Raw genomic sequence first — 26,063 nt, 5'->3', positions numbered from 1 at the left:
GGTAAGGACCATGGTGAAGCAGGCTGTCCCCCTGCAGCCCATGGAGTACCACAGTGGAGCAGGTTTCCATCCTGCAGCCCGTGGAGGAGACCACGGTGGAGCAGGTGGACCTGCACCGACAGAGGCTGCGGCCTGTGGAGGACCACCCCAGAGCAGATTCTGGGCCGGACCTGTAGCCCGTGGAGAGGAGACCACGCAGGAGCAGGTGACCTGGCAGAAGCTGCTGCCCGTGGGGGACCCAGGCTGGAGCAGTTGGCTCCTGACAGATGGACCCCATGGTACAGACCCATATTTGGAGCAGTTCTTCAAGAGCTGCTACCTGTGGGAAGCCCACACAGGATCAGTTCGGGAAGGACTGCATCCCATGGGAGGGACCCCACACGGAGGAGGGGAAGAGAGATGTCCTGGTTCCAGTTAGGACAGAGTTAATTTTTCCTCATAGTAGCTGGTAGGGTGCTATGTTTTGGATTAGGATGAGAAGAGCGCTGATAACATGCTGATGTTTTAATTGTTGCAGAGCAGTGTTTACACCAGGCCAAGGACTTTTCAGCTTCTCGCTCTGTCCTGCCAGCGAGCAGGCTAGGGGTGCAGCAGGAGCTGGGAGGGGACAGACCCAGGACAGCTGACCCAAACTGGCCAAAGGGGTATTCCATACCATCTGACGTCATGCTAAACAATATATAGGGGTGGCTGGCCGGGGTGGGGGGCCGGCTGCTCGGGGATAGGCTGGACATCGGTCAGCGGGTGGTGAGCAATTGCACTGTGCATCACTTGTTTCTTACACATTATTATTATTAATACTATTATCATTATCACTATTATTATTATTATTGTTATTATTATATTCCTGTCTTAATAAACTGTCTTTATCTCAACTCACAGGCTTCACTTTCCCGTTTCTCTCCCCCATCCCAGAGAGGGAGGGGGGAGGGTGAGCGAACGGCTGTGTGGTGCTTAGCTGCCAGCCCGGTTAAACCACAAAAGTCCTTTTGGAGCCCAACGTGGGGCTCGAAGGGTTGAGATATCGACAGATTTGACCAGAGGGTGTTAAACTAAAATTGGTATAAGTATTGGACCTGCTTAATAGTTGCTAGTCACAATGTTGATTGCCTTGATCTCAAGTCTGCTGTGCCTGTTTTCCAAATTGAGTTTTATAGCACGTTACTTTCTGTATGTGCTCCCTGTCGCGCTGTTTATCCTTTCTGGGCCCTGGTTTAAGATTGTTATGGTACTGTGCGGTGTAACAATGGCTTATGAAATGATGAAATATCTGGTCACGACTCTAACCTGGTATTTGTACTCAGCACTGACGTCGACTCTATACTTTGGAAACCATATCTCGGAAACTATTAGCAATTACACCTATTGCCTGTTTTCGTTAGGGAGCCAATCTGTGAAGGGGACAGGGGAAGACATGTTTCCCTACCTGTTCACTCTCCCTTTCTCCTTCACCACCCTCTTATCCCCCGAGCTAGTTACGGTGGTTCTCCGAGATGTTGAATATCCTTGGGATACTCAGACCAGCCTGCTCTTGTTGTTATGTCTCCTGAATGCGCTTCAGGTTTTGGTGAGGGTTAAACAACTACTTAGGAATCTCATCCGGAGATCTGTCTTGAGGCGGGATAGTTGCGAGTGGCAGGGAGTGTGGGAGGATATGGGCAGGTTTCTAGAGCAGTGGTCACCTCCAGTGTTTTGGACATTCACCCCTGAACAACTGCAAAATCCTAAAAAGCTGGCAGAATGCTTGAAAAAAAGGTGTCATGACTCTGGCAGTTCCAAAGTGACACAAATCACTGTAGCGTGCTGGGGTCTGGCTTGTGCCTATCGAGCTGCAATTGATGCTACTATCAACCTAGCTCCAGCTCCTGCAGCCGCTCCAGCTCCAGCTCCTGCAGCCGCTCCAGCTCCTGCAGCCGTTCCAGTTCCAGCTCCTGCAGCCGCTCCAGCTCCTGCAGCCGCTCCAGCTCCAGCTCCTGCAGCCGCTCCAGCTCCTGCAGCCGCTCCAGCTCCAGCTCCTGCAGCCGCTCCAGATCCTGCAGCCGCTCCAGCTCCAGCTCCTGCAGCCGCTCCAGTTCCAGCTCCTGCAGCCGCTCCAGATCCTGCAGCCGCTCCAGTTCCAGCTCCTGCAGCCGCTCCAGCTACTGCAGCTGTTCCAGCTCCAGCTCCTGCAACCGCTCCAGGTCCTGCAGCCGCTCCAGTTCCAGCTCCTGCATCCGCTATAGGTCCTGCAGCCGCTCCAGCTCCAGCTCCCGCAGCCACTCCAGCCCCTGCAGCAGCTCCAGCTCCTGCAGCTGCTCCCACTCCTGTGGCTGGGTCAGAGAAACGAGCTGTAGCAGTGCAAGTTGACCCCACAGAGGGTATTCCAACCCCTGTGGCAGACCCTGTGGCTGGGTCAGAGAAACGAGCTGTAGCAGTGCAAGTTGCCCCTGTAGACAAGGTGAAAAAATGGTATAGAGACTCAGGTCGTTTAGAACGCAGACAGTCTTCTGCTAAGTCTGGGCATAGTGAAGACGAGGCTGGGCCATCAAAGGTGCAGGAGGATGAAGAAGAGGATGTCAAAAAATCAACAGTAACTACCCGGACTCTATACCAGCGTGAGCTACGAGATGTGCGAAAAGATTTTGGTCGCTGTATAGGTGAGCAGCTTGTCACCTGGCTGCTCCGGTGCTGGGACACCGGAGCCAATTGTGTGGAATTAGAGGGCAAGGAAGCCAGGCGGCTGGGATCCCTTGCTAGGGACGCATGTATTGACAAAGCAATTGGAGATGAAACACGATCTCGCAGCCTCTGGAGGCGTCTCCTGTCAGCTGTGCAGGAAAGGTATCCCTTCAAGGAAGAACTTGTATGTCTACCAGGCAAATGGACCACCATGGAGAAGGGAATTCAGTACCTGAGGGAATTGGCCGTACGGGAAGTAATATATAAGGACCTAGACGATGCACAAACATCCACAGATCCAGATGAAGCCCGGTGTACACCACCTATGTGGCGGAAGTTTGTACAGAGTGCACCATCATCATATGCCAGCTCATTGGCAATACTAACCTGGAAAGAGGAGGAGAATCCCACAGTGGATGAAGTGACTAAAATACTCCGGCAGTACAAAGGAAATCTCTCCTCTTCCCTACAGGCCTGTGTCTCGGCTGTGGAGAAACTCTCTGAAGAGGTCCACCAACTTAAAGAGAATTTATCTTCCCCTCCACCTGAATGAACCAGTGTCCACCAACTAAAAGAGAATACTTTGGAGAAACTTTCTGAAAAGATCCACCAACGTGAAGAAAGATTATTTTCCTCCCCACCTGTACAAACCAGTGTCTCAGCTATTAGGGGTAAATGTTCATCTATACAAGGAAGACAATATGGTGGGCACACACACCGCGCCACCCTGTGGTTTTACCTACGTGACCATGGAGAGGACATGAGAAAATGGGATGGAAAATCTACTGCGACCCTAGAGGCACGGGTACGTGAATTGCAAAGGAAAACAAGTGGGAAAAAGGAATTCTCTGAAAAGTTTGCTGCTCCAACTTCCAGCAGGCAGTCCTTTAGACACAGAAACGAAGATTCTGACCAGGACTAGAGGGGCCCTGCCTCCAGCCAGGGGGAGGAAAGGGACAATCGAGTTTATTGGACTGTGTGGATTCGATGGCCTGGCACGTCAGACCCACAGAAGTATAAGTGGTGAATGGAGTCAAATCTGGTTGGAGGCTGGTCACTAGTGGAGTCCCCCAGGGCTCGGTACTGGGGCCGGTCCTCTTTAATATCTTTATCGATGATCTGGATGAGGGCGTCCAGTGCACCCTCAGTAAGTTTGCAGATGACACCAAGCTAAGTGCGTGTGTCGATCTTCTCGAGGGTAGGAAGGCTCTGCAGGAGGATCTGGATAGGCTGGAGTGATGGGCTGAGGTCAACTGCATGAAGTTCAACAAGGCCAAGTGCCGGGTCCTGCACCTGGGGCGCAACAACCCCATGCAGAGCTACAGGCTGGGAGATGAGTGGCTGGAAAGCTGCCTGGCCGAGAAGGACCTGGGAGTATTGGTTGATAGTTGGCTGAATATGAGCCAGCAGTGTGCTCAGGTGGCCAAGAAGGCGAACAGCATCCTGGACTGTATAAGAAGCAGTGTGGCCAGCAGGTCTAGGGAAGTGATTGTGCCCCTGTACTCAGCTCTGGTGAGGCCGCACCTTGAGTACTGTGTTCAGTTTTGGGCCCCTCACTACAGGAAGGACATGGACGTGCTCAAGAGAGTCCAGAGAAGGGCGACCAAGCTGGTGAGCGGTCTGGAGAACAAGTCTTACGAGGAGCGGCTGAGGGAGCTGGGCTTGTTCAGCCTGGAGAAGAGGAGGCTCAGGGGCGACCTTATCGCTCTCTACAGTTACCTTAAAGGAGGCTGTAGAGAGGTGGGGGTTGGTCTGTTCTCCCACGTGCCTGGTGACAGTACGAGGGGGAATGGGCGAAAGTTGCGACAGGGGAGTTTTAGGTTGGATGTTAGGAAGTACTTCTTTACCGAAAGGGTTATTAAGCATTGGAATGGGCTGCCCAGGGAGGTGGTGGAGTCACCATCCCTGGAGGTCTTTAAAAGACGTTTAGATGTAGAGCTTAGCGATATGGTTTAGTGGAGTACATAGTGTTAGGTCGGAGGTTGGACTCGATGATCTTGAGGTCTCTTCCAACGTAGAAATCTGTGATACTGTGATACTGTGATAAGGCTTTAGTAGACACCGGTGCACAATGTACTCTAATGCCATCAAGCTATAAAGAGCCAGAGCCCATCTGTATTTATGGTGTGACGGGGGGATCCCAGCAGTTAACTTTATTGGAGGCTGAAGTGAGTCTAACCGGTAATGAGTGGCAAAAGCACCGTATTGTGACTGGCCCGGATGCTCCGTGCATCCTTGGCATAGACTATCTTAGAAGAGGATATTTCAAGGACCCAAAAGGGTTCCGCTGGGCTTTTGGCATAGCTGCCTTAGAGACAGAGGACATTAAACAGTTGTCTACCTTGCCTGGTCTCTCAGAGGACCCTTCTGTTGTGGGGTTGCTGAGGGTTGAAGAACAGCAAGTGCCGATCGCTACCACAACTGTGCACCGGCGGCAATATCGCACCAACCGAGACTCCCTGATTCCCATCCATAAGCTAATTCGTCAACTGGAGAGCCAAGGAGTGATCAGCAAGACTCATTCACCTTTCAATAGTCCCATATGGCCAGTGCGAAAGTCTAATGGTGAGTGGAGGCAAACAGTGGACTATCGTGGCCTGAACGAAGTCACGCCACCACTGAGTGCTGCAGTGCCGGACATGCTAGAACTCCAGTATGAACTGGAATCAAAGGCAGCCAAGTGGTATGCCACAACTGATATCGCTAAGGCATTTTTCTCCATCCCTCTAGCAGCAGAGTGCAGGCCACAGTTTGCTTTAACTTGGAGGGGAGTCCAATACACCTGGAATCAGTTGCCCCAGGGGTGGAAACACAGCCCTACCATTTGCCATGGACTGATCCAGTCTGCGCTGGAACAGGGGGAAGCTCCTGAACACCTGCAGTACATCAATGACATCATTGTGTGGGGTGACACTGCAGAAGAAGTTTTCGAGAAAGGGAAGAAAATAGTCCAAATCCTTCTGAAGGCCGGTTTTGCCATAAAACAAAATAAAGTCAAAGGACCTGCATGAGAGATCCAGTTTTTAGGAATAAAATGGCAAGATGGACGTCGTCAAATCCCAATGGATGTGATCAACAAAATAACAGCTATGTCTCCACCAACTAGCAAAAAAGAAACTCAAACTTTCCTAGGTGTCGTGGGGTTTTGGAGAATGCATATTCCAAATTACAGTCTGATTGTAAACCCGCTCTACCAAGTAACCCGTAAGAAGAATGCTTTTGAATGGGGCCCTGAGCAACGACAAGCCTTTGAACAAATTAAGCAGGAAATAGTTCATGCAGTAGCCCTCGGGCCAGTCCGAACAGGACCAGATGTAAAGAATGTGCTCTACACCGCAGCCGGGGAGAATGGTCCCACCTGGAGCCTCTGGCAGAAAGAAACTGGGGAAACTCGAGGTCGACCCCTGGGGTTTTGGAGTCGGGGATACAGAGGATCTGAGGCCCGCTATACTCCAACTGAAAAGGAGATATTGGCAGCATATGAAGGAGTTCGATCTGGTTCGGAAGTGGTCGGTACTGAAGCGCAGCTCCTCCTGGCACCCTGACTGCCGGTACTAGGCTGGATGTTCAAAGGAAGGGTCCCCTCTACACATCATGCAACTGATGATACATGGAGCAAGTGGGTTGCACTGATTACTCAGCGGGCTCGAATAGGAAACCCCAGACACCCAGGAATCTTGGAAGTTATTATGGACTGGCCAGAAGGCAAATACTTTGGGATATCATCAGAGGAGGAGGTGGTCCGTGCTGAAGAAGCCCCACTGTACAACAAGCTACCGGAAAATGAGAAGAAATATGCCTTGTTCACTGATGGGTCCTGTCGTATTGTGGGAAAGCATCGGAGATGGAAAGCTGCTGTATGGAGTCCTACACGACGAGTTGCAGAAGCTGCTGAGGGAGAAGGTGAATCGAGTCAGTTTGCAGAAGTGAAAGCCACTCAGCTGGCTTTAGATATTGCTGAACGAGAAAAGTGGCCAGTTCTCTCTCTCTATACTGATTCATGGATGGTAGCAAATGCCCTGTGGGGGTGGTTACAGCAATGGAAGCAGAACAACTGGCAGCGCAGGGGCAAAGCCATCTGGGCTGCTGCATTGTGGCAAGATATTGCTGCCCAGGTAGAGAACCTGGTTGTAAAGGTACGCCATTTAGATGCTCATGTGCCCAAGAATCGGGCTACTGAAGAACATCAAAACAACCAGCAGATGGATCAGGCTGCTAAGATTGAAGTGGCTCAGTTGGACCTGGACTGGCAACATAAAGGTGAATTATTTATAGCCCGATGGGCCCATGACACCTCAGGCCATCAAGGTAGAGATGCAACATACAGATGGGCTCGTGATCGAGGGGTGGACCTGACCATGGACACTATAGCACAGGTTATTCATGATTGTGAAACATGTGCTGCAATCAAGCAAGCCAAACGGTCAAAGCGTCTTTGGTATGGAGGACGATGGCTGAAATATAAATATGGAGAGGCCTGGCAGATTGATTACATCACACTCCCTCAAACCCGCAACGGCAAGCGCCACGTACTTACAATGGTGGAAGCAACCACCGGATGGCTGGAAACATATCCTGTGCCCCATGCCACCGCCCGGAACACTATCCTGGGCCTTGAAAAGCAAGTCCTATGGCGACATGGCACCCCAGAAAGAATTGAGTCAGACAACGGGACTCATTTCCAAAACAACCTCATAGACACTTGGGCCAAAGAACATGGTATTGAGTGGGTGTATCACATCCCCTATCATGCACCAGCCTCTGGGAAAGTTGAACGATACAATGGACTGTTGAAGACTATAATGAAAGCAATGGGTGCTGGGATGTTCAAAAATTGGGATACATATTTGGCAAAGGCCACCTGGTTAGTCAATACCAGGGGATCTGCCAACCGAGCTGGACCTGCCCAATCAAACCTGTTACGCACTGTAGAAGGGGATAAAGTTCCTGTAGTGCACGTAAGAAACATGCTGGGTAAAACAGTCTGGGCTACTCCTGCCTCAGGAAAAGGCAAACCCATTCGTGGAATTGCTTTTGCTCAGGGACCTGGATGCACTTGGTGGGTAATGCAAAAGAATGGGGAGGTCCGGTGTGTACCTCAAGGGGATTTAATACTGGGTGAGAATAGCCCATGAGTTGAATTGTAGTATGTTAATTATTATATAATACTGTATGTCATCACTACCATGATTGCTATATATCATAGATGAAAATGGTGATTAATTAGACTGTATTGGAAAGAGCGTAACCTGAGCATGACATAAATGGTATGGAATAAGGGGTGGATATCTGTCCTGGTTCCAGTTAGGACAGAGTTAATTTTCCCTCATAGTAGCTGGTAGGGTGCTATGTTTTGGATTAGGATGAGAAGAGCGCTGATAACATGCTGATGTTTTAATTGTTGCAGAGCAGTGTTTACACCAGGCCAAGGACTTTTCAGCTTCTCGCTCTGTCCTGCCAGCGAGCAGGCTAGGGGTGCAGCAGGAGCTGGGAGGGGACAGACCCAGGACAGCTGACCCAAACTGGCCAAAGGGGTATTCCATACCATCTGACGTCATGCTAAACAATATATAGGGGTGGCTAGCCGGGGTGGGGGGCCGGCTGCTCGGGGATAGGCTGGGCATCGGTCAGCGGGTGGTGAGCAATTGCATTGTGCATTGTTTCTTGTTTCTTACACATTCCACTTGTTTCTTACACATTATTATTATTAATACTATTATCATTATCACTATTATTATTGTTGTTATTATTATATTCCTGTCTTAATAAACTGTCTTTATCTCAACTCACAGGCTTCACTTTCCCGTTTCTCTCCCCCATCCCAGAGAGGGAGGGGGGAGGGTGAGCGAACGGCTGTGTGGTGTTTAGCTGCCAGCCGGTTTAAACCACAACAAGAGAGAGTGACCGAGAAGGAGAAGCGGAGACCAAGTGCTACAGATTGACCGCAACCCCCATTCCCCCGTTACCCTGCGCCGCTCAGGGGGGAGGAGGTAGAAGAAGGTGGATGATGGGAAGGTGTTTTCTTTGTTTCTCGCTTCTCTAGCTTGTTAGTAATAGGCAATAAATCTTACTGTCTCCCTACTCTGAGTCTGTTTTGCCCATCACGATAATTGCTGAGCGATCTCCCCATCCTTATCTCAACCCTTGAGCCCTTTGCATCGTATTTTCTCCCCTTTTCCCTTTGAGGAGGGGGAGTGAGAGAGCGGCTGAGGTGGAGTTCGGCTGTCTACCTGAGTAAAACCACCAGAGATCTCTGCAATCACTTGGCAGAGGACAGGGGCGCAGAGGGGGAAATGCTGCTTGAGTGTTTTCTCACTATGAACATAATTAATAAAGCTTCTGTCTGACCTGTTTTAAATTGTACTTGTGTTATTATGCACTTGGAGTCCTGATATTCTCTGACACTTTCAAGACACTCTAAAACCACTACAATCTGCTTAAGTCTCTCTTTAAAACTCATGTCCCCTCTGATAAAAAATAACAACAACAAAAAAAATCCTTGTGTGAGCATATGTATCATTAGGATTGACATCAGAGTCTTTCTGCTCTACTGTATCCACTGTTCTCTACCACATCTGAAAATTTTGCTATATTACAGAAATGGATCGTCAACTCTTTTGTCATATGCAATCTTCCCCCTCAAAAAACAGTTGGAACAAATTAACAAACATGCTCAATATCATTATAATCATGTTTGTATTAACTGCATAACAGCGCACCTTTATGTCTATAGAACTGCATACATAAAACCAAGAAATTTTCCATTAGGAGGGATGGAGTGATGGTTTGATTTTCTTTTTAAAATAATTTACTTGTTGGGTTGACAGACTTTTTCAAAATGTTGAAAGGGAGTATGGAATGTGTAAATAAAGAAAACTGATTATTTACATACAAAGGAAAAGATAACGGGAATGCCATTATTATTTAAATACATACTAACCCCCCGCATAATTTTCAAATATCATTATTATAGCTGCTATTGTAACAGAAAATTTAGAAATTCATTTATTTGTTTTATCGTAGTTTATAACTATTATTGCAGTGAATTATACTCAAGGCTTCTTTAAAGCAAAAGGGTTGGAAATTTACTTTTTTTTTTTCCATATGAAACCTGTTCCTTAGAACAGGTTGCCTAGGGAAATGTTGGAGTCACTGTCCTTGGAGGTGTTTAAGGAATCGTAGAATCATAGAACAGCTTGGGACGGAAGGGACCTTAAAGATCATCTAGTTTCAACCCCCCCCTACAATGGGCAGGGATGCCACCCACTGGAGCAGGTTGCCCAGGGCCTCGTTCAACCTGGTCTTGAACACCTCCAGGGATGGGGCATCCACAACCTCTCTGGGCAACCTGTTTCAGTGCCTTACCACTCTCTGAGTGAAGAATTTCCTCCTAAGCTCTAATCAAAATCTCCCCTCTTTTAGTTTAAAACCATTCCCCTTTGTCCTGTCATTATCTGATTGAGCAAAGAGTTGCTCTCCATCTTTTATATGCCCCCTTTAAGTACTGAAAGGCTGCAATGAGGTCACCCCGAAGCCTTCTCTTCTGTCAGCTGAACAGACCCAGCTCTCTCAGACTTTCTTCATAGGAGAGGTGCTCCAGCCCCTTGATCATCTTTGTGGCCCTCCTCTGGACCCGTTCTAACAGATTGATATCCTTCTTGTGCTGGGGGCTCCAGACCTGGACGCAGTACTCCAAGTGGGTCTTCACAAGGGCAGAGTAGAGGGGGACAATCACCTCCCTTGACCTGCTGGCCACTCCTCTTTTGATGCAGCCCAGGATGCAGTTGGCCTTCCGGGCTACAAGTGCACACTGCTGGCTCATGTCGAGCTTTTTGTGCACCAGAACCCCCAGGTCCTTCTCTGCAGGGCTGCTCTCAGTGAGTTCTTCTCCCAGTCTGTACTCATGTCTGGGATTGCCCTGACCCAGGTGCAGCACCTTGCACTTTGACTTGTTGAATCTCATTAGGTTCATGTGGGTCCACTTCTCAAGCTTGTCCAGGTCCCTTTGAATGGCATCCCTTCCTTCTATCGTATCAACTCCACCACTCAGCTTGGTGTCATCTGCAAACTTGCTGAGGGTGCACTCGATCCCACTGTCTACATCATGGATAAAGATATTAAACAGTACTGGTCCCAAGAATGATCCCTGAGGTACACCACTCGTCACCAGCTTCCACTTGGACATAGAGCCATTGACCACCACTCTCTGGGTGCGACCTTCAAGCCAACTCTTTATTCACTGAATGGTCCACCCATCAAATCCATATCTCTCCAACCTGGAGATCAGGATGTCATGTGGAACAGTGTTAGAGGCCTTGCAGAAGTACAGGTAGATTACATTGGTCGGTCTTCCTTTGTCAACTGATGCAGTCATTCCATCATGGAAGGCCACCAGATTGGTCAGGCACTATTTACCCTTGGTGAAGCCATGCTTGCTGTCTCGGTTCACCTCTTTGCCTTGCATGTGCCTTGACATTGCTTCCAGGAGGATCTTTTCGATGATCTTCCTAGGCACAGAGGTTGAGGCTCACCAGTCTGTAGTTCCCTGGGTCCTCCTTTCTACCCTTTTTAAAAATGGGAGTGACGTTTCCCTTTTTCCAGTCACCAGGGACTTCGCCTGACCGCCAGGACTTTTCTAATATGATGGAGAGAGTCTTTGCAACTATATCAGCCAGTTCCCTCAGGACCCTGGGATACAGGTCATCAGGCCCCATAGACTTGTATTTGTTTAGTTTCATCAGGTGGTCTCGAACCTGCTCTTCACTTACAGTGGGTGGGACTTTGCTCCCACAGCCTCCATCTATGGGTTCAGGGAAACAAAAGACTTGGGAATCCTGACTGTCAGTGAAGACTGAGGCAAAGGAGGAAAGGGTAGATGTGGTACTTAGGGACATAGTTTAGTGGGCAATATTGGTGGTAGGGGGATATTTGGACTAGATTATCTTAGAGGTCTTTTCCAAGTGATTCCATGATTCTATGAAACCAGGGATTTAAAGAAATTCACCATTCAACAGGCAATACAGTAATATTATGGAGTGGCAGCACTGTATGCTATTGTGTTGTTAATGTGATTGAACTGTGTATTGCAATCGTTATATTTTGCTAAGTGTAACTTACATTTGTATTGTGATTTCAGTATACTTTATATCACTCTGCTAAATCAGAAATCCCATGTAACAGCAACTATCTTCAAATAAGTAAATTTGATATTAAACATTACACCCTCCATGCATGGAATATCTAAAATAACCTAGTCAGAGAGTACTGGACTCTGATAATTAGCATTAGATGCTTATTTCCTACTTTAGAGACTTACTAATTCTAGTCCTCTAAGGCAACCATTAAAATATATGGATTGATTCCACAATAGATGTGATACTGTTTTCAAAACTGAAATAAAATTAGGACCTACAAATATAAGAAATTCAAAGTATAAGAAAAATTCTGTTTCAACTTCTACTTACATTTGCTGTTCATTTCAAAATGAACACAATCTGAAAGTATATTGTCAGCCTAATTAGTCTCTTAAAATTTTCTTTCACTGCTTATGTACCCTAAAGATTATCTGTCACTTATATGGAACGTCCTATGATTATTAGCTTTCTTACCACTGAAAATACAATATTGTATATTTGGGGACACTGAGAACCCATGCAATACAAGAGAGTTTTTACTGTACTTTGCACCACTGCAATGAAATATGCACATGCAAATAATAAAAGTGATATATTGGGAAGGCAACTAGCTCTACGGGACAGCAGATTGCATGGGAAAACATGAATCCTGTATGTGGTGTTTATAAATCAGAATGCTTTGTGATAATAGAGTATCAGAGCAAATACGAGCAGACCTAATTCATGTACCAGTAGCTTTCTAGCTGCCTAAATTGCATCAGCAAAATTTTAAGTTTGTCTTGATTCACTCACGTATATAGGGTTCTGCTAGATAAGGATCCTCAGACTACTGTGCAGATAAATCTCACCCCAGAGCTCTGTTGTGAGTAAGGCCAAGTTCCAATGACTTTAAATGGAACCTTCATGGTGTTTTTCAATGTCTTCTGCACTTTCCTCAGTGAGAGACTTCCATTCATGCCAACCTGACAAATGGAGTCTGGAATGATATAATCATTAATTTTCATAGCTAATATAAAAGTTTCAGTGGAGACCGTGGAAGCTTTTGCCATAGTTCTAATAACCAAATTAGGTAACTTAAAATAATGGGCAACACCAAAAGGTCATCCTCTCCTTCCATCATTTTTCTCTCCCCTCCCCCCCCAGCAACAGACAAAAAATTTCAACAGATCTATATACTACATTCCTCAGGGCAACTGAATTTCTTGGAGCCAATCTTTAGGCAGCCCTCAGGGTCCAATGTTAAATTCCACATTGCTATTTTATCAGAATTTGGCCACAAGAGAGTAGATACATAGCATTCAAGACCAGGTTTAGTCGCATGTATAGTTGATCTATAACAAATAGGATTTAACTTAAAATGCTTTAAAAAAAAACACTTTACAAATTGAAATCTGTTTTCAGTTATATGTTTGCCTTCTTAGCCATGTTCTTTCAAGATTAGTCCTTTTTTGTATAGAAGATGTAATCGTACAAGACACAAGAATACTTGCTTGGTACTATTTACCTCATCACCAGGACTGCAAAAGAAAAGGGAAAGAAAGGAAAGGGGAAGAAAATAAAATATAAAACAGAAGTTCTATGGCATTATAATTTGTATGAATTGCATGGAGGGCTTCCCTTGGTTACACTTCCCAGTGTTCACTGCTGTCATTATACTCCATGAAAGTACTTTTGCCCAGCTTGCATCTGTGAGTTTATGTCAGAGGAGAGTAAGGGCTTGAACAGAACTAACAAAAGAACAAGAAAAAACATCAGCAATTAACAGCAATTAACTCTCCCTAGTAATAAACTTACTGTAAGATTTCAAATGATCATAGGCTTATGTTTTGGGAAACAAACACACTCCTACTAGATACACTACCATCCTTAAAGTAGCCTTTACGTTCAAGTTATTAAGAGTATGTTTCTGCCTCATATGCATGCACACACACAAAAACACCATACAGATATGTATACAAAAAATATAATAAAAAGAATTGCTTTGTTAGAAAAAACAGAAAATAAGAGTTGTAGCCACTATATACTTACTACTTAGTTGAATCTGATAACTGATATTCCCGTCGTCTGTCATAACATTCCTGGATTCCAGGGTCATTCCATAAACTTCTTATTGCATCTACATAGGGGTTCCCAAAAGTTGACACCTTTTCTACATCGACTTCTCGAACTAACAGTGCATGAACCTAATTTGAAACAAAGAAAACAATAAAATTTACTTCATTTTCTATGTTTACAAAGAGTTCATGCGCAGTGAAAAAGATTAACAGGAATAATTTTTCAGACTGGCCATCTCACCAATGTGAGGTTATGAATGAATGATGATAAGATGTGTTCAAACTAAGAAAAATAGTAATAGGGATGATATTACACAAAAAGGAGAACTAATGAATTTGTATATGGGCCCTTATTTCAGAATAAACTTATCCTAATCCAATACTATTTAGCTGAAATGAATAAAATGTTCACATTAAAAATTATATTTAAGCTAATTTTAAAGAAAGCTTTCATTTTTCAGATATGATTTTAGTGCATATAAAATACCTGCTTTTTAATGATGTTACCTTGGCAGAGTTAAACTGATGAAGTACAGAGAATGGGGAGGAGGAGATTTGCCTTTCAAATAGATTCATTAAAAAAAAAAGAAGTTTTAATGTTACCACAAACATAACAGAAGCTACCATTAAAAAAGAAAAGCTAGATTCTTAGGAATGATTACCAGTTACTTTTTAAAAATCTTCATAATTTACAGTACAAAGTAATCTCTTCAAATAGGGAGTTGTTCTTATTAAAGAAATTTATCCTGCTAACAAACATACAACCCCCCACACCCCTTTTTAGATGGCCTGGGAGAATGATGCTACTACTCCTTACTTAACAAAACTTTATACCTGCAACTAGTTTACTCGAGCAGAAATCAAGAACTCCAAGTTCAACGTGAAAAATGTGCGTCTTAGAGATATGGAGAACATATGTTCTCTATTATTAGAACCCAAGTCTGCAACTTCTAAGAAAGTATATTTTCTTTTGGAACATCATACCCACCCATCCTGAATGTCTGGACAAATCATGAAGGGTCTCTACCATTTCACAGCTAGTAACAAGAAATGTTATTCTACTAAGCACAAACCAAAGTTTTTGTGAAACAGGAAGATTTGTTTTATTTTTGGAGAAGATCGTATATTTGTTCTCAAACTCAATTATGTATTCTTTTGGCTTTGTATTCTTCCCAAAGAATGATGCCCCAAGTATTTGTTCACTACTTATGACAAAATGATATAGCAATATATTCAGATATTGATTATTCTTTTTAAATTATTATTCTTGAGCTCTGAAATTATGTCCAGCTGGGCCAGCAAATAGGTCTGTTTCCATATTCTCTCCATACATACATCAACCTTTTGGAATCTTACAACAGTGGTTACAGTCAATGTTGGAGCAAGCTTGGAAAAAAGTTCAAGTTTTTATATTCCTTTTGATATTGTCTATATAATTTTTCCAAGCTAGCTTTCTAGCCTAAAAGAAAGATTTATGAGGGAGACATGCACAGTCTATTTCAAAATAATTTCTTCTTCTGATCTGTTATGGTTTAACCCAGCTGGCAGCTAAGCACCACAGAGCCGTTCGCTCACCCTCCCCCCTCCCTCTGTGGGATAGGGGGAAAGAATTAGAAAGAAATGAAAACCTGTGGGTTGAGATAAAGACTGTTTATTAGGACAGGAAAGAAAGGAAAATAATACTAATAACAGTACTACTAATAATAATGTGTACAAACAAGTGATACACAATGCAATTGCTCACCACCTGCTGACCGATGCCCAGCCTACCCCCGAGTAGCCACCCCCCACCCCCCCCACCCAGCTAGCCACCCCTATATATTGTTCATCATGACGTCAGATAGTATGGAATACCCCTTTGGCCAGTTTGGGTCAGCTGTCCTGGATCTGTCCCCTCCCAGATCCTGCTGCACCCCTAGCCTGTCTGCTGGCAGGACAGTGTGAGAAGCTGAAAAGTCCTTGGCTTAGTATAAGCACTGCTCTGCAACAATTAAAGCATTGGTGTGTTATCAACATCCTTCTCATCCTAAATCCAAAACACAGCACCCTACCAGCTACTAGGAGGAAAATTAACTCTATCCTAGCCAAAACCAGGACATGATCTTAAATCCACAGAAGAAAGCCATATGATTGAGATGCAGTAGGCAAGGTTTTTTTCATATCAATGGTTTGTGTGGACTAGCCCATTTTAAGATGCCAATTTTAAGATGCCCATTTAAAGAATCTCTCTCACATGTGTTGTGGTTTAACCCGGCTGGCAGCTAAACACCACACAGCCGTTCGCTCACCCTCCCCCCTCCCTCTCTGGGATGGGGGAGAGAAACGGGAAAGTGAAGCCGGTGAGTTGAGATAAAGACAGTTTATTAAGACAGGAATATAAGGAATATAAGGAATATAATAATAACAATAATAATAATAATAATGATAATGATAATAGTATTAACAATAATAATGTGTAAGAAAACAAGTGATGCACAATGCAATTGCTCACCACCCGCTGACCGATGCCCAGCCTATTCCCGAGCAGCCGGCCCCCCCACCCCGGCCAGCCACCCCTATATATTGTTTAGCATGACGTCAGATGGTATGGAATACCCCTTTGGCCAGTTTGGGTCAGCTGTCCTGGGTCTGTCCCCTCCCAGATCCTGCTGCACCCCCAGCCTGCTCGCTGGCAGGACAGAGCGAGAAGCCGAAAAGTCCTTGGCCTGGTGTAAACACTGCTCTGCAACAATTAAAACATCAGCATGTTATCAGCGCTCTTCTCATCCTAATCCAAAACATAGCACCCTACCAGCTACTATGAGCTACTTAACTCTGTCCTAACTGGAACCAGGACAACATGGAAAAATACATCTTAGCAAATATTTTCTGTTTTGTAACAGGATTTCCCAAACCTATATGTAAAGGACTGTGGTTGTAGTGTTTGGCCTGTCAGTAATTAATATCACTGTGCTTGATGATTCAGCTAGGTCTGGATGGTGTAATTTACATAGACTGCATAACTGACAGCAGTAGCATGAGATCGAAACAGTCTGGGAGCTGAATGGAAGTCTGTACAAAAAAACATCATCACGACAAAGAATTTGTCTCTCTTGTCTTGAGAGGATTACAAATCCAAAGTGATTAATTTCTTGAGAATGTAGCTCTTGCTTATAGCAGAAACAATTATTTAAGCCAGTCAACAAAAGTCATGAGTCATTTACAGGTTCAGACCCTGATGACTTGTAATCTTCAGCTGTGGTTCATACAAATACCTTGCCTTATTGGGCTGTATAGCAAGACATGCAGCTTTGGAGGAAATCTTCATCTATCCTTTGCCCTTTTCCTTTTCCTTGGACCTACTAAATCAAGAGCAAATGCAAAAATAAAGGCTTTCCTGCAAACCTACACATATTCGAAACAGGTGTAACATTCAAGGAGATTAATACTAGGCTATATTTCACTGTCTCGAACATGTAACAGGCTGAGGATGTGTTACTTAACGTGTCAGAAAGCAGAACTCTGATGATCAGTCCAAGGTAGGAAAGTAGATTTACATAACAGTCTGAGAGAACTATTTTGGAAGAGAACTGTAGAGAGGTAGTTGTTTCCTTTGAGCAACCATGAAGCACAGAACGGATCAGGTTAAATAGGGAAGAGGTTTCATGGTGTGCTATACTTAAGAACTATATTTAAATTAATAAAATACATTGTGACTTGCTGGAAGGAGGCTTGGTACAATGCTAATCATCCTGCAGTTACTGAAAAAGGTGAATGGGGTATCAAAACTGCCTAAATACGAATTTGTCATCCTTTCCTATTTTACATTCCAAGTTCTAAATAGGCAAAATAGCATATCCTCTTTGAAAAAGAATTCCACGGACACATAACAGAATCTAAAAATTTGAGTTTGTAGAAAATATTTTTGTTGTTACTGTTCATTGTCAGTAAAATGCTTTGAATAATCAGTCCTAACCCATGACCCATGGGCACTACAATAAAACAATAATGATTTAAAATATTTTGTGACTTCATTTGAAAATGACTCAGTAAAAAATGTATTGTTATACTCTACTTATAATATTTTTATATAACAAATCACTGGAATAATAGAAGAAAAGTGATGTCTACACCTGATTTTTTGTTAATAGGGCTCAGAGAAAGCTTAGATAGTAGCTGAATATATCAGAAATTTATTTCTAAACTGAAATTGGTGCCCTGAATTTTCCTGATTTCTTATTTACTTTTAAGCTGCATCAGATATGAAAGACAACAAACACTATGCCATTGCTGCCATTGCTATGGAGCTGCAACCAAAACATTCAAGCAAGCTGTTATCTAGGAATATATCACTATCTATATAGATAATAGAAAAAGCTTCTGAAAATTGCATTTTAAAGGTCATATTATCACTAATAACATACTCCTTGAAAAAAAATCCTTTTCAGTTACAGAGCAAGAGAAGCACCATGAAACACAACTCATTCCTCTAGCAGATTTCTCTTGCAGGTGTTAGACACACAATGTGAGCCATGCCAAAGAAGGAGAGAGGGGAGGTTAGGTGCACAATTCAAATACAGAACCAATATCTTGATATATGTACTTTTACAGTTATCCTAGTATTCTCTCATAAAGTTTTCAATCCTTTTTTTATAAGCAAAAGTTTTTATTAGCAACAAAATAAGTAGTTTTCTGATGTCACTCAGAAGAGTAAAAAGTTACCTTAGTCACTAATAACTAGTCCATCCAGTATGGGTAAGTATATAAAATACAACTTTTACTCATTAAATGTGAGGTGCCCTTCTATGATATGGAACATATCATTTGTTTATTTAGGGAAAGGAAAGATATAAGAAGATGCAATTACAGCAGCGCAATTTAGATACTATTTAGAAGTAAATAGGTTTAGAAGTAAATAGGTCTAGACCTAGATAGGCCTGGAGTCAAATCCAGTTGGAGGCCAGTCACTAGTGGAGTCCCCCAGGGCTCAGTACTGGGGCCAGTTCTCTTTAAATATCTTTATTGATGATCTGGATGAGGGGATCGAGTGCACCCTCAGTAAGTTTGCAGATGACACCAAGCTAAGTGCGTGTGTCGATCTGCTCGAGGGCAGGAAGGCTCTGCAGGAGGATCTGGATAGGCTGGACCGATGGGCTGAGGCCAGCTGTATGAAGTTCAACAAGGCCAAGTGCCGGGTCCTGCACCTGGGGCACAACAACCCCAAGCAGCGCTACAGGCTGGGAGATGAGTGGCTGGAAAGCTGCCTGGCAGAGAAGGACCTGGGGATATTCATCGGTAGCTGGCTAAATATGAGCCAGCAGTGTGCTCAGGTGGCCAAGAAGGCCAACAGCATCCTGGCTTGTATCAGAAATAGTGTGGCCAGCAGGTCTAGGGAGGTGATTGTCCCCCTGTACTCGGCTCTGGTGAGGCCGCACCTCGAGTACTGTGTTCAGTTTTGGGCCCCTCGCTACAAGAAGGACATGGAGGTGCTCGAGCGAGTCCAGAGAAGGGCAACGAAGCTGGTGAGGGGTCTGGAGAACAAGTCTTACGAGGAGTGGCTGAGGGAGCTGGGATTGTTCAGTCTGGAGAAGAGGAGGCTCAGGGGAGACCTTATCGCTCTCTAGAGGTACATTAAAGGAGGCTGTAGCGAGGTGGGGATTGGTCTATTCTCCCACGTGCCCAGTGATAGGACGAGAGGGAATGGGCTAAAGTTGCACCAGGGGAGGTTTAGGTTGGATATTAGGAAGAACTTCTTTACTGAAAGGGTTGTTAGGCATTGGAATGGGCTGCCCAGGGAAGTGGTTGAGTCACCATCCCTGGAGGTCTTTAAAAGACATTTGGATGTAGCACTTAGTGATACGGTTTAGTGGAGGACTTCTTAGTGTTAGGTCAGAGGTTGGACTAGGTGATCTTGGAGGTCTCTTTCATCCTAGATGATTCTGTGATTCTGTTTGACTCCAAAGCTAACATACACAGACTAGTTCTGCTAATGCAAATCACACTACAGGGCAAAAAAAGGGTGTGACTGTTTTGTCACTTACTCTCCAGCTTTCATGTTTCCCATATATAAACTTCAGGTTGCCTGACTATCACTTAAGCTGTTGCCTAACAAATAAAGCTACATAAATTTATCAGCATGTTCATTACTGCATTTTTATAGAATATCTGATTATAAAGGCCTGAATTATCACTTTTATCTCTATTCATACCTTTCCTCCCCACCAAAAAAAAACATATCCATAAGAATATTTCCATTAAATGAAACAACTTCTTCAACAGACACTGTTGGCAATCAATCTCTGTAGAAAAAATGAGGTTTTCAAAACAAAACAGGGAGAAAAACAGAAATGAAGTATCCGTATGCAATTTATTCTCTACTAAAAGGACAAACAGTAAAATGAATCAGTCTTTCTGTGACTTTCACTGTGTCTTTCTTTCAAGATCTGGTTGGATTTGGCCCTGGGCAACCTGATCTAGTGAGTGGCATCCCTGCCAATGGCAGGGGGGTTGGAAATAGATGATCTTTAAGGTCCCTTCCAACCCAAGCCGTTCTATGATTCTATAATTCTATGATTATGAAAAAACTTTGGTAAATGCAAACTGATGAAAAGGCACAAAAAGCTATTTCTCAAACTTAAGAGAAAACTATTTTCTAGTGACTAATAGATCCATTAGGATAAAATGTCAACAGTACAGGTATATATATAACTCATAATGAACTTGGTTATAGTCCTGTCAAAGAAAAATGTCAACTTAAAATGGTAAAAAATGTTCTATAAATATTTCTATGTTACTGACACGGTACAAAACCTGATCTGCCTATATCACTAGCCACAGAAATATTAAATGACATAACATACCATGTTACTCAAATACTCACACATAAACACGTACACATATGTTGCTACAGATCCCTGAATACATAAATACACTTTGTCTAAACAATCACTTCAGTTTAGGTAAATGTATTTGTGCATATTTGAATAAAATTTTCCTTTGTTTTTCAGGACAGCTTTCTGTTTACTGCTCAAAGACATTTTTTCATTTTGCTATAGTGTACTATTTAAGTGTGCTATTTAGTTTTAAGAGAAGTGTTTAAGAACACTATGCCTCCAGGATATGAAAGAGGGTAATTCTTATTTCTTTTTTTTTTTCTTAATATTTCCCTCTCCTGTTTGTTAAACTTCATTTAACAGATCAATGGACAATGAAGGCAAAGAACCGTGACGAGAACGTGGTAGATTCCAATCATCCAATCTAATCTTGTGATTTACCATAAAAGACCAGTTGGAAGCATGTCACTAGTGGTGCACCCCAGGGTTCAATACTGGCTCCAGTCTTGTTTAACATCTTCATTAATGACCTGGATGAAGGGGAAGAGTGCACCCTCAGCAAGTTTGCAGATGAGTGTTGTAAAGGAAGGATATAGGCTCTTTAGGAAGGACAGGCAGAGGAGATGAGGAGGGGATGTCACTCAGGAGGAGACAAGGAGGGGATGTCAATGACCAGCTGGAGTGCATGGAGCTCTGGCTGGAGATGGAGGGGCTTGTGGAGAATGTGAAGATCAAAGGCAGCCTTGGCTGCAGTGACCATGAAATGATGGAGTTCAAGATCCTGAGGGCAGTGAGGAAGGTGCACAGCAAGCTCAAAACCCTGGACTTTGGGAGAGCAGACTTTGGCCTCTTCAGGAATCTGCTTGGAAGAGTGGGATAAAGCACTGGAGGGAAGAGGGTTACAAGGAAGTTGGCTAATATTTAAGGATCACCCACTCCAAGCTCAGGAGCGATGCATTCCAACAAAGAGGAAGTCAGGCAAAAACACTGAGAGGTCTGCATGGATGAATGAGGAGTGCCTGGTCAAGCTCAAGCACAAAAAGCAAGCCTACAGAGGGTGGAAGCAAGGACAGGTAACCTGGGAGGAATAAAGAGACATTATCCAAGCAGCCAGGGATCAAGTTAGGAAAGCTAAAGCCCAGACAGAATTGAATCTGGCCAGAGACATCAAGGGCAACATGAAGGGATTCTAGAAGTATATCAGTGATAAAACGAAGACTAGGGAAAATGTGAGCTCTCTCCTGAAGGAAACGGAAGACCTGGCTACCAAGGATATGGAGAAGGTTGAGGTATTGAACAACTTTTGGCACTTTTTGCCTCAGTCTTCACCAGCAAGTGTTCTAGCCACACAGCCCAAGTGGCAGAAGGCAAAGGCAAGACTGTGAGAATGAAGAACCGCCCACTGTAGGAGATCAGGTTTGAGACTGTCTAAGGAACCTGAACGTGCACAAGTCCATACGACCTGATGAGATGCATCTGAGGATCCTGAGGGAACTGGCGGATGAAGTTGCTAAGGTACTATCCAATAGATTTTAGAAGCTGTGTGCACTGGTTTCAGCTGAGATAGGGTTAATTTTCTTCATAGTGGCTGATATGGTGACATGTTTTGGATTTAGGAGAAAAATAATGTTGATAACACACTTATGTTTTAGTTGTTGCTAAGCAGCGCTTTCTCTTGTTTTACACTCATCATGGGTATTAAGAGCTTTATAGCAGGCTTCATATCCTAGCACCTGTTTTTAAGGAATGATGTTCAATATTAGTATTGTAAGTAATGGCATTTTTTCCACAATATTATTTTTATATAGTAATAAAGTTGGGGTTATTAAAGAGACTTTTATGCAAACATGAACATACTCAAATTTTCATTCCATTTTCAAGTGAAAAAGAGGCTGTACGTGACAAAAACTCAAGAATCTATTGGTTCAGTCAACCACTGCAATACAATAGTGAGTGCATTTTAAAAAAAGGAGTCTATGTGAATTCTCACCTAAGAACTGCACATGCACAGAAGTCCTCCTGAGCCTCATTCCTGTACAAAGCCTGAATGCATCTTACACAAGAGCTGCTACCTGTGGAAAGCCCACGCAGGATCAGTTCAGGAAGGACTGTATCCCATGGGAGGGACCCCACGTGGGAACAAAGGAAGAGCGTGACCATGAAGGAGCGGTAGAGACAAAGTGTTACAGACTGATCGCAGCCCCCATTCCCCATTCCCCTGCACTGCTTAGAGGGAGGATGTAGAAGAAGGTGGATGGGGGGGAAAGTGTTTTTAGTTAGTTTTTAGTTTCTCACTGCTCTAGCTTGTTAGTAATAGGTAATAAATTACATTTATCTCCCTATGCTGATCCTATTTTGCCTGTGACAATAATTGTTGAGTGATCTCCCTGTCCTTATCTCAACCCTTGAGCCTTTTTCACTGTATTTTCTCCCCCTTTCCCTTTGAGGACAGAGAGTGCGGTTCTGGCAGAGCTCAGCTGCCCAGCTCTTAGAAAAAAAGAAAAAAAAAGCTATATTTCTAAAAAAAGCATATTTCTGTTTCAGTTTAGAAGTATTACATTAAAAATAACATTGCACTTATAAATATCTATGAAATTCAAAACTGTGAGATAAGTCAAAAGCACTGCAAAGAAAAGCATTTATTCTCTGTAATTTTAAGCCATACTTTCTTGTATTTTTAAAGGAAGAGATTGCCCTCTGCTGATTAACTCATAACAGAGACAGCAATAATTTCAAACTGATATAGAAATATCAAAGGATTGTGAAATATTGAAATGATTGAAAATAATGAATGATTCCAGTAGGAATTTTCCTCTGGAAAAAAAAATGCATCAAGCTTAAATAGCTGCATTTGTGTATTTTCTAACCAAGATTGTTGCCTTTCTAAACAATTACCTCTTTTTTTTTTTTTTTTTAAATGAACTCTGAAAATTAGCTTCAGATTTATCCTAGGCATTTAAAGCTACATAGTAGTTTATCACCTACTTATTTCTGGTGCTTTCCCTAAGCCCTTTATGTGAGCATTTGCATGGAGTAAAGAACTGGAAGGACTAAATGGTAAAATTTAATCTCAAATGAAAAGTTGTTGTCTTGAACAGGGTCACAGAAGAATGAATTTAGTCATGTTAAAGATACAACCCAACATTATTTTCTCCAGAGTAACCACAGACATATTATAGCATAGTGATGAGTAGCTATTTGAAACGGGCCTTGAGGTAGATGAAAGTTTTATGCCATTTGACATAAAAAGTGTCTTTCTTTATAAATTAGGCACAATCTTCTAATTGCTAGAAACATATAACAGATGCCAAGCAGAGCTCATTTAAAGAAGGAAAGCAAAGCACTGCTGACTTGTTTTTCAAGGCTTCAGGCCACTACCACTTTCTTGAAACATGGTGCCAACTTCCCTAATGAGGAAGGAGGAATGAAAACAAATAAAAGCACATCTTTCTTATTTGCAATAAATTGAGTCTTATTTATACAAGAGCTTGAAAGTTTCTTCCTTTGTTGCCTGGTGTGTATAAAATTGATCCATACTCTGACTTAATCAAATTAACGTGTTTTAAAGTGATTAATTCTGTTTAGTAATTGACTGTTTTACTAATCAGTATTTATAGGGAAAGGCCAAGGTAGGTTATTTAACAATCATTTGGGAAGGTATATTTATCTGCTAAAGCATAAATGGAGTATACTCCCAAGATGCTAGCCAAAACTGGACACTGTCCATATAAATGGACCATTAGTCATAAAAACAGGGTTTTGGAGATTTGTTTTGTTCGTTTGTATTATATTTCTAGCAAGCCCATATTTACAGTGAGTGTTAAATATGCGAAGGAAAGCAAAACTGAGCTTTTTGGAATTAATTTCAATTACACCTGGAAGAAGCTTTTGGGAACTGAACAAAAAGAATAGAAAAGGGACAACATAGTCTACTGAGAAAAAAAAAAAGTATTCTCATTAGTATAGAAGGAATTATATACTAATTGCTTAATCCTTCAGTGCAATATACTCCGTAGATTCTCCAGGATGCAACAAGGAGCTGAAGATCTTGGAACAAGTTAACAGTGAAATACAGGCATATTCTTATCAAAACTCTTAGAGTCAAAAGTTCTACTTAGCCACAGATGTTCTGAATTTACTCCCATAATAATTCTTTCAGAAATGCCCAGAGTAATTTCCCAGAAAATCTGGCAGACAAATTTATCAAGTTAATTCAGGGAAAGTACTGATGCAGACAAGAAAGGCTGCTTGTTACATTCTACTATCAAGAAAAAAAAAGGATATTAATAGGGCCTATTTACTTGGTTCATAAGTACTATCAAAGAAAGACTACTTAAGAAATCAGCATGCAGCTACCACTCACATACAAAAACACTGTGAATTGGAATTAAAGTTTTAATATAAATGCTGGTATTAAGATTTAACTAGATGGATAGGAAGGTAACCTGCAAGTCAAAAGAGAAGATAACATTAATTCACCTTAAGGAACAAGAGAGTATTATATTGAAAAAGCCTGCAAAACATTATTGACCTGATCCAGTAGTAACTGATGTTATAATTAAGATTTTTATTTTCTTCAGTGAGCTTTAAAATCCTTCTCAATAGGAAAATGATTGTAATTCCTTTTTGGACCTACCAAATAATTATTTTAATTCAGAAAAACTTCAGGACTAAAATGAATGACAAATTGGATTAAAGGTGAACAATATTTTATCTTCACTGGATCATTATAGTACTTGGATTACATGAAACCAAACTCCCCACAGAACAAATATTAAACTAGGAACACTTTTCATAGAATCATAGAATACTCTGAGTTGGAAGAAACCCACAAGGATCATCAAGTCCAACTCCTGGCACTACGCAGGTCTACACAAAAATTCAGACCATATCACTAAGAGCATACTCCAAATGCTTCTTAAACTCCAACAGGCTTGGTGCAGTGACTGTGTCCCTGGGGAGCCTGTTCCAGTGTGCGACAACCCTCCTGGTGAAGAACCTCTTCCTGATATTCAGCCTGAACCTCCCCTGTCGCAGCTTGACTCCATTCCCTCGGGTCCTATCACTGGTCACTAAAAAGAATAGATCAGTGCCTGCCCCTCCACTCCCTGTCGTGAGGAAGCTGTAGACTGTGATGAGGTCTCCCCTCAGCCTCCTCTTTTCCAGGCTGAACAGGCCAAGTGACCTCAGCCGCTCCTCATACCTCTTCCCCTCTAGGCCCTTCACCATCTTTGTCGCCCTCCTCTGGACGCTCTCCAACAGTTTCACATCCTTTTTGTACTGTGGTGCCCAAAACTGCACACAGTACTCGAGGTGAGGCCACACCAGCGCAGAGTAGAGCGGGACAATCACTTCCCTCGACCGACTAGCGATGCCGTGCTTGATGCACCCCAGGATACGGTTGG

The 26,063-nt window shown here is 43.1% G+C and overlaps 1 protein-coding gene across 2 annotated transcripts in view; it reads right to left on the bottom strand.

The window, feature by feature from the left end:
* The window catches only part of LOC125181580 (guanine nucleotide-binding protein G(q) subunit alpha-like), a 152,533-nt gene that overhangs the window by 79,704 nt on the left and 46,766 nt on the right, over nucleotides 1–26,063 (bottom strand). For both annotated transcript variants that reach the window (XM_066987321.1, XM_066987322.1), the window contains exon 3: nucleotides 13,821–13,975. In XM_066987321.1, the coding sequence (XP_066843422.1) occupies nucleotides 13,821–13,975 (155 nt within the window). The remainder of the gene's footprint in view (nucleotides 1–13,820; nucleotides 13,976–26,063) is intronic.

Source organism: Anser cygnoides, chromosome W (genome assembly GCF_040182565.1).
Source record: "Anser cygnoides isolate HZ-2024a breed goose chromosome W, Taihu_goose_T2T_genome, whole genome shotgun sequence".
In the NCBI taxonomy this organism is placed as follows: domain Eukaryota; kingdom Metazoa; phylum Chordata; class Aves; order Anseriformes; family Anatidae; genus Anser; species Anser cygnoides.
The sequence above is the reverse complement of the archived record's forward strand: the minus strand, read 5'-3'. Positions and strand labels throughout refer to the sequence as shown.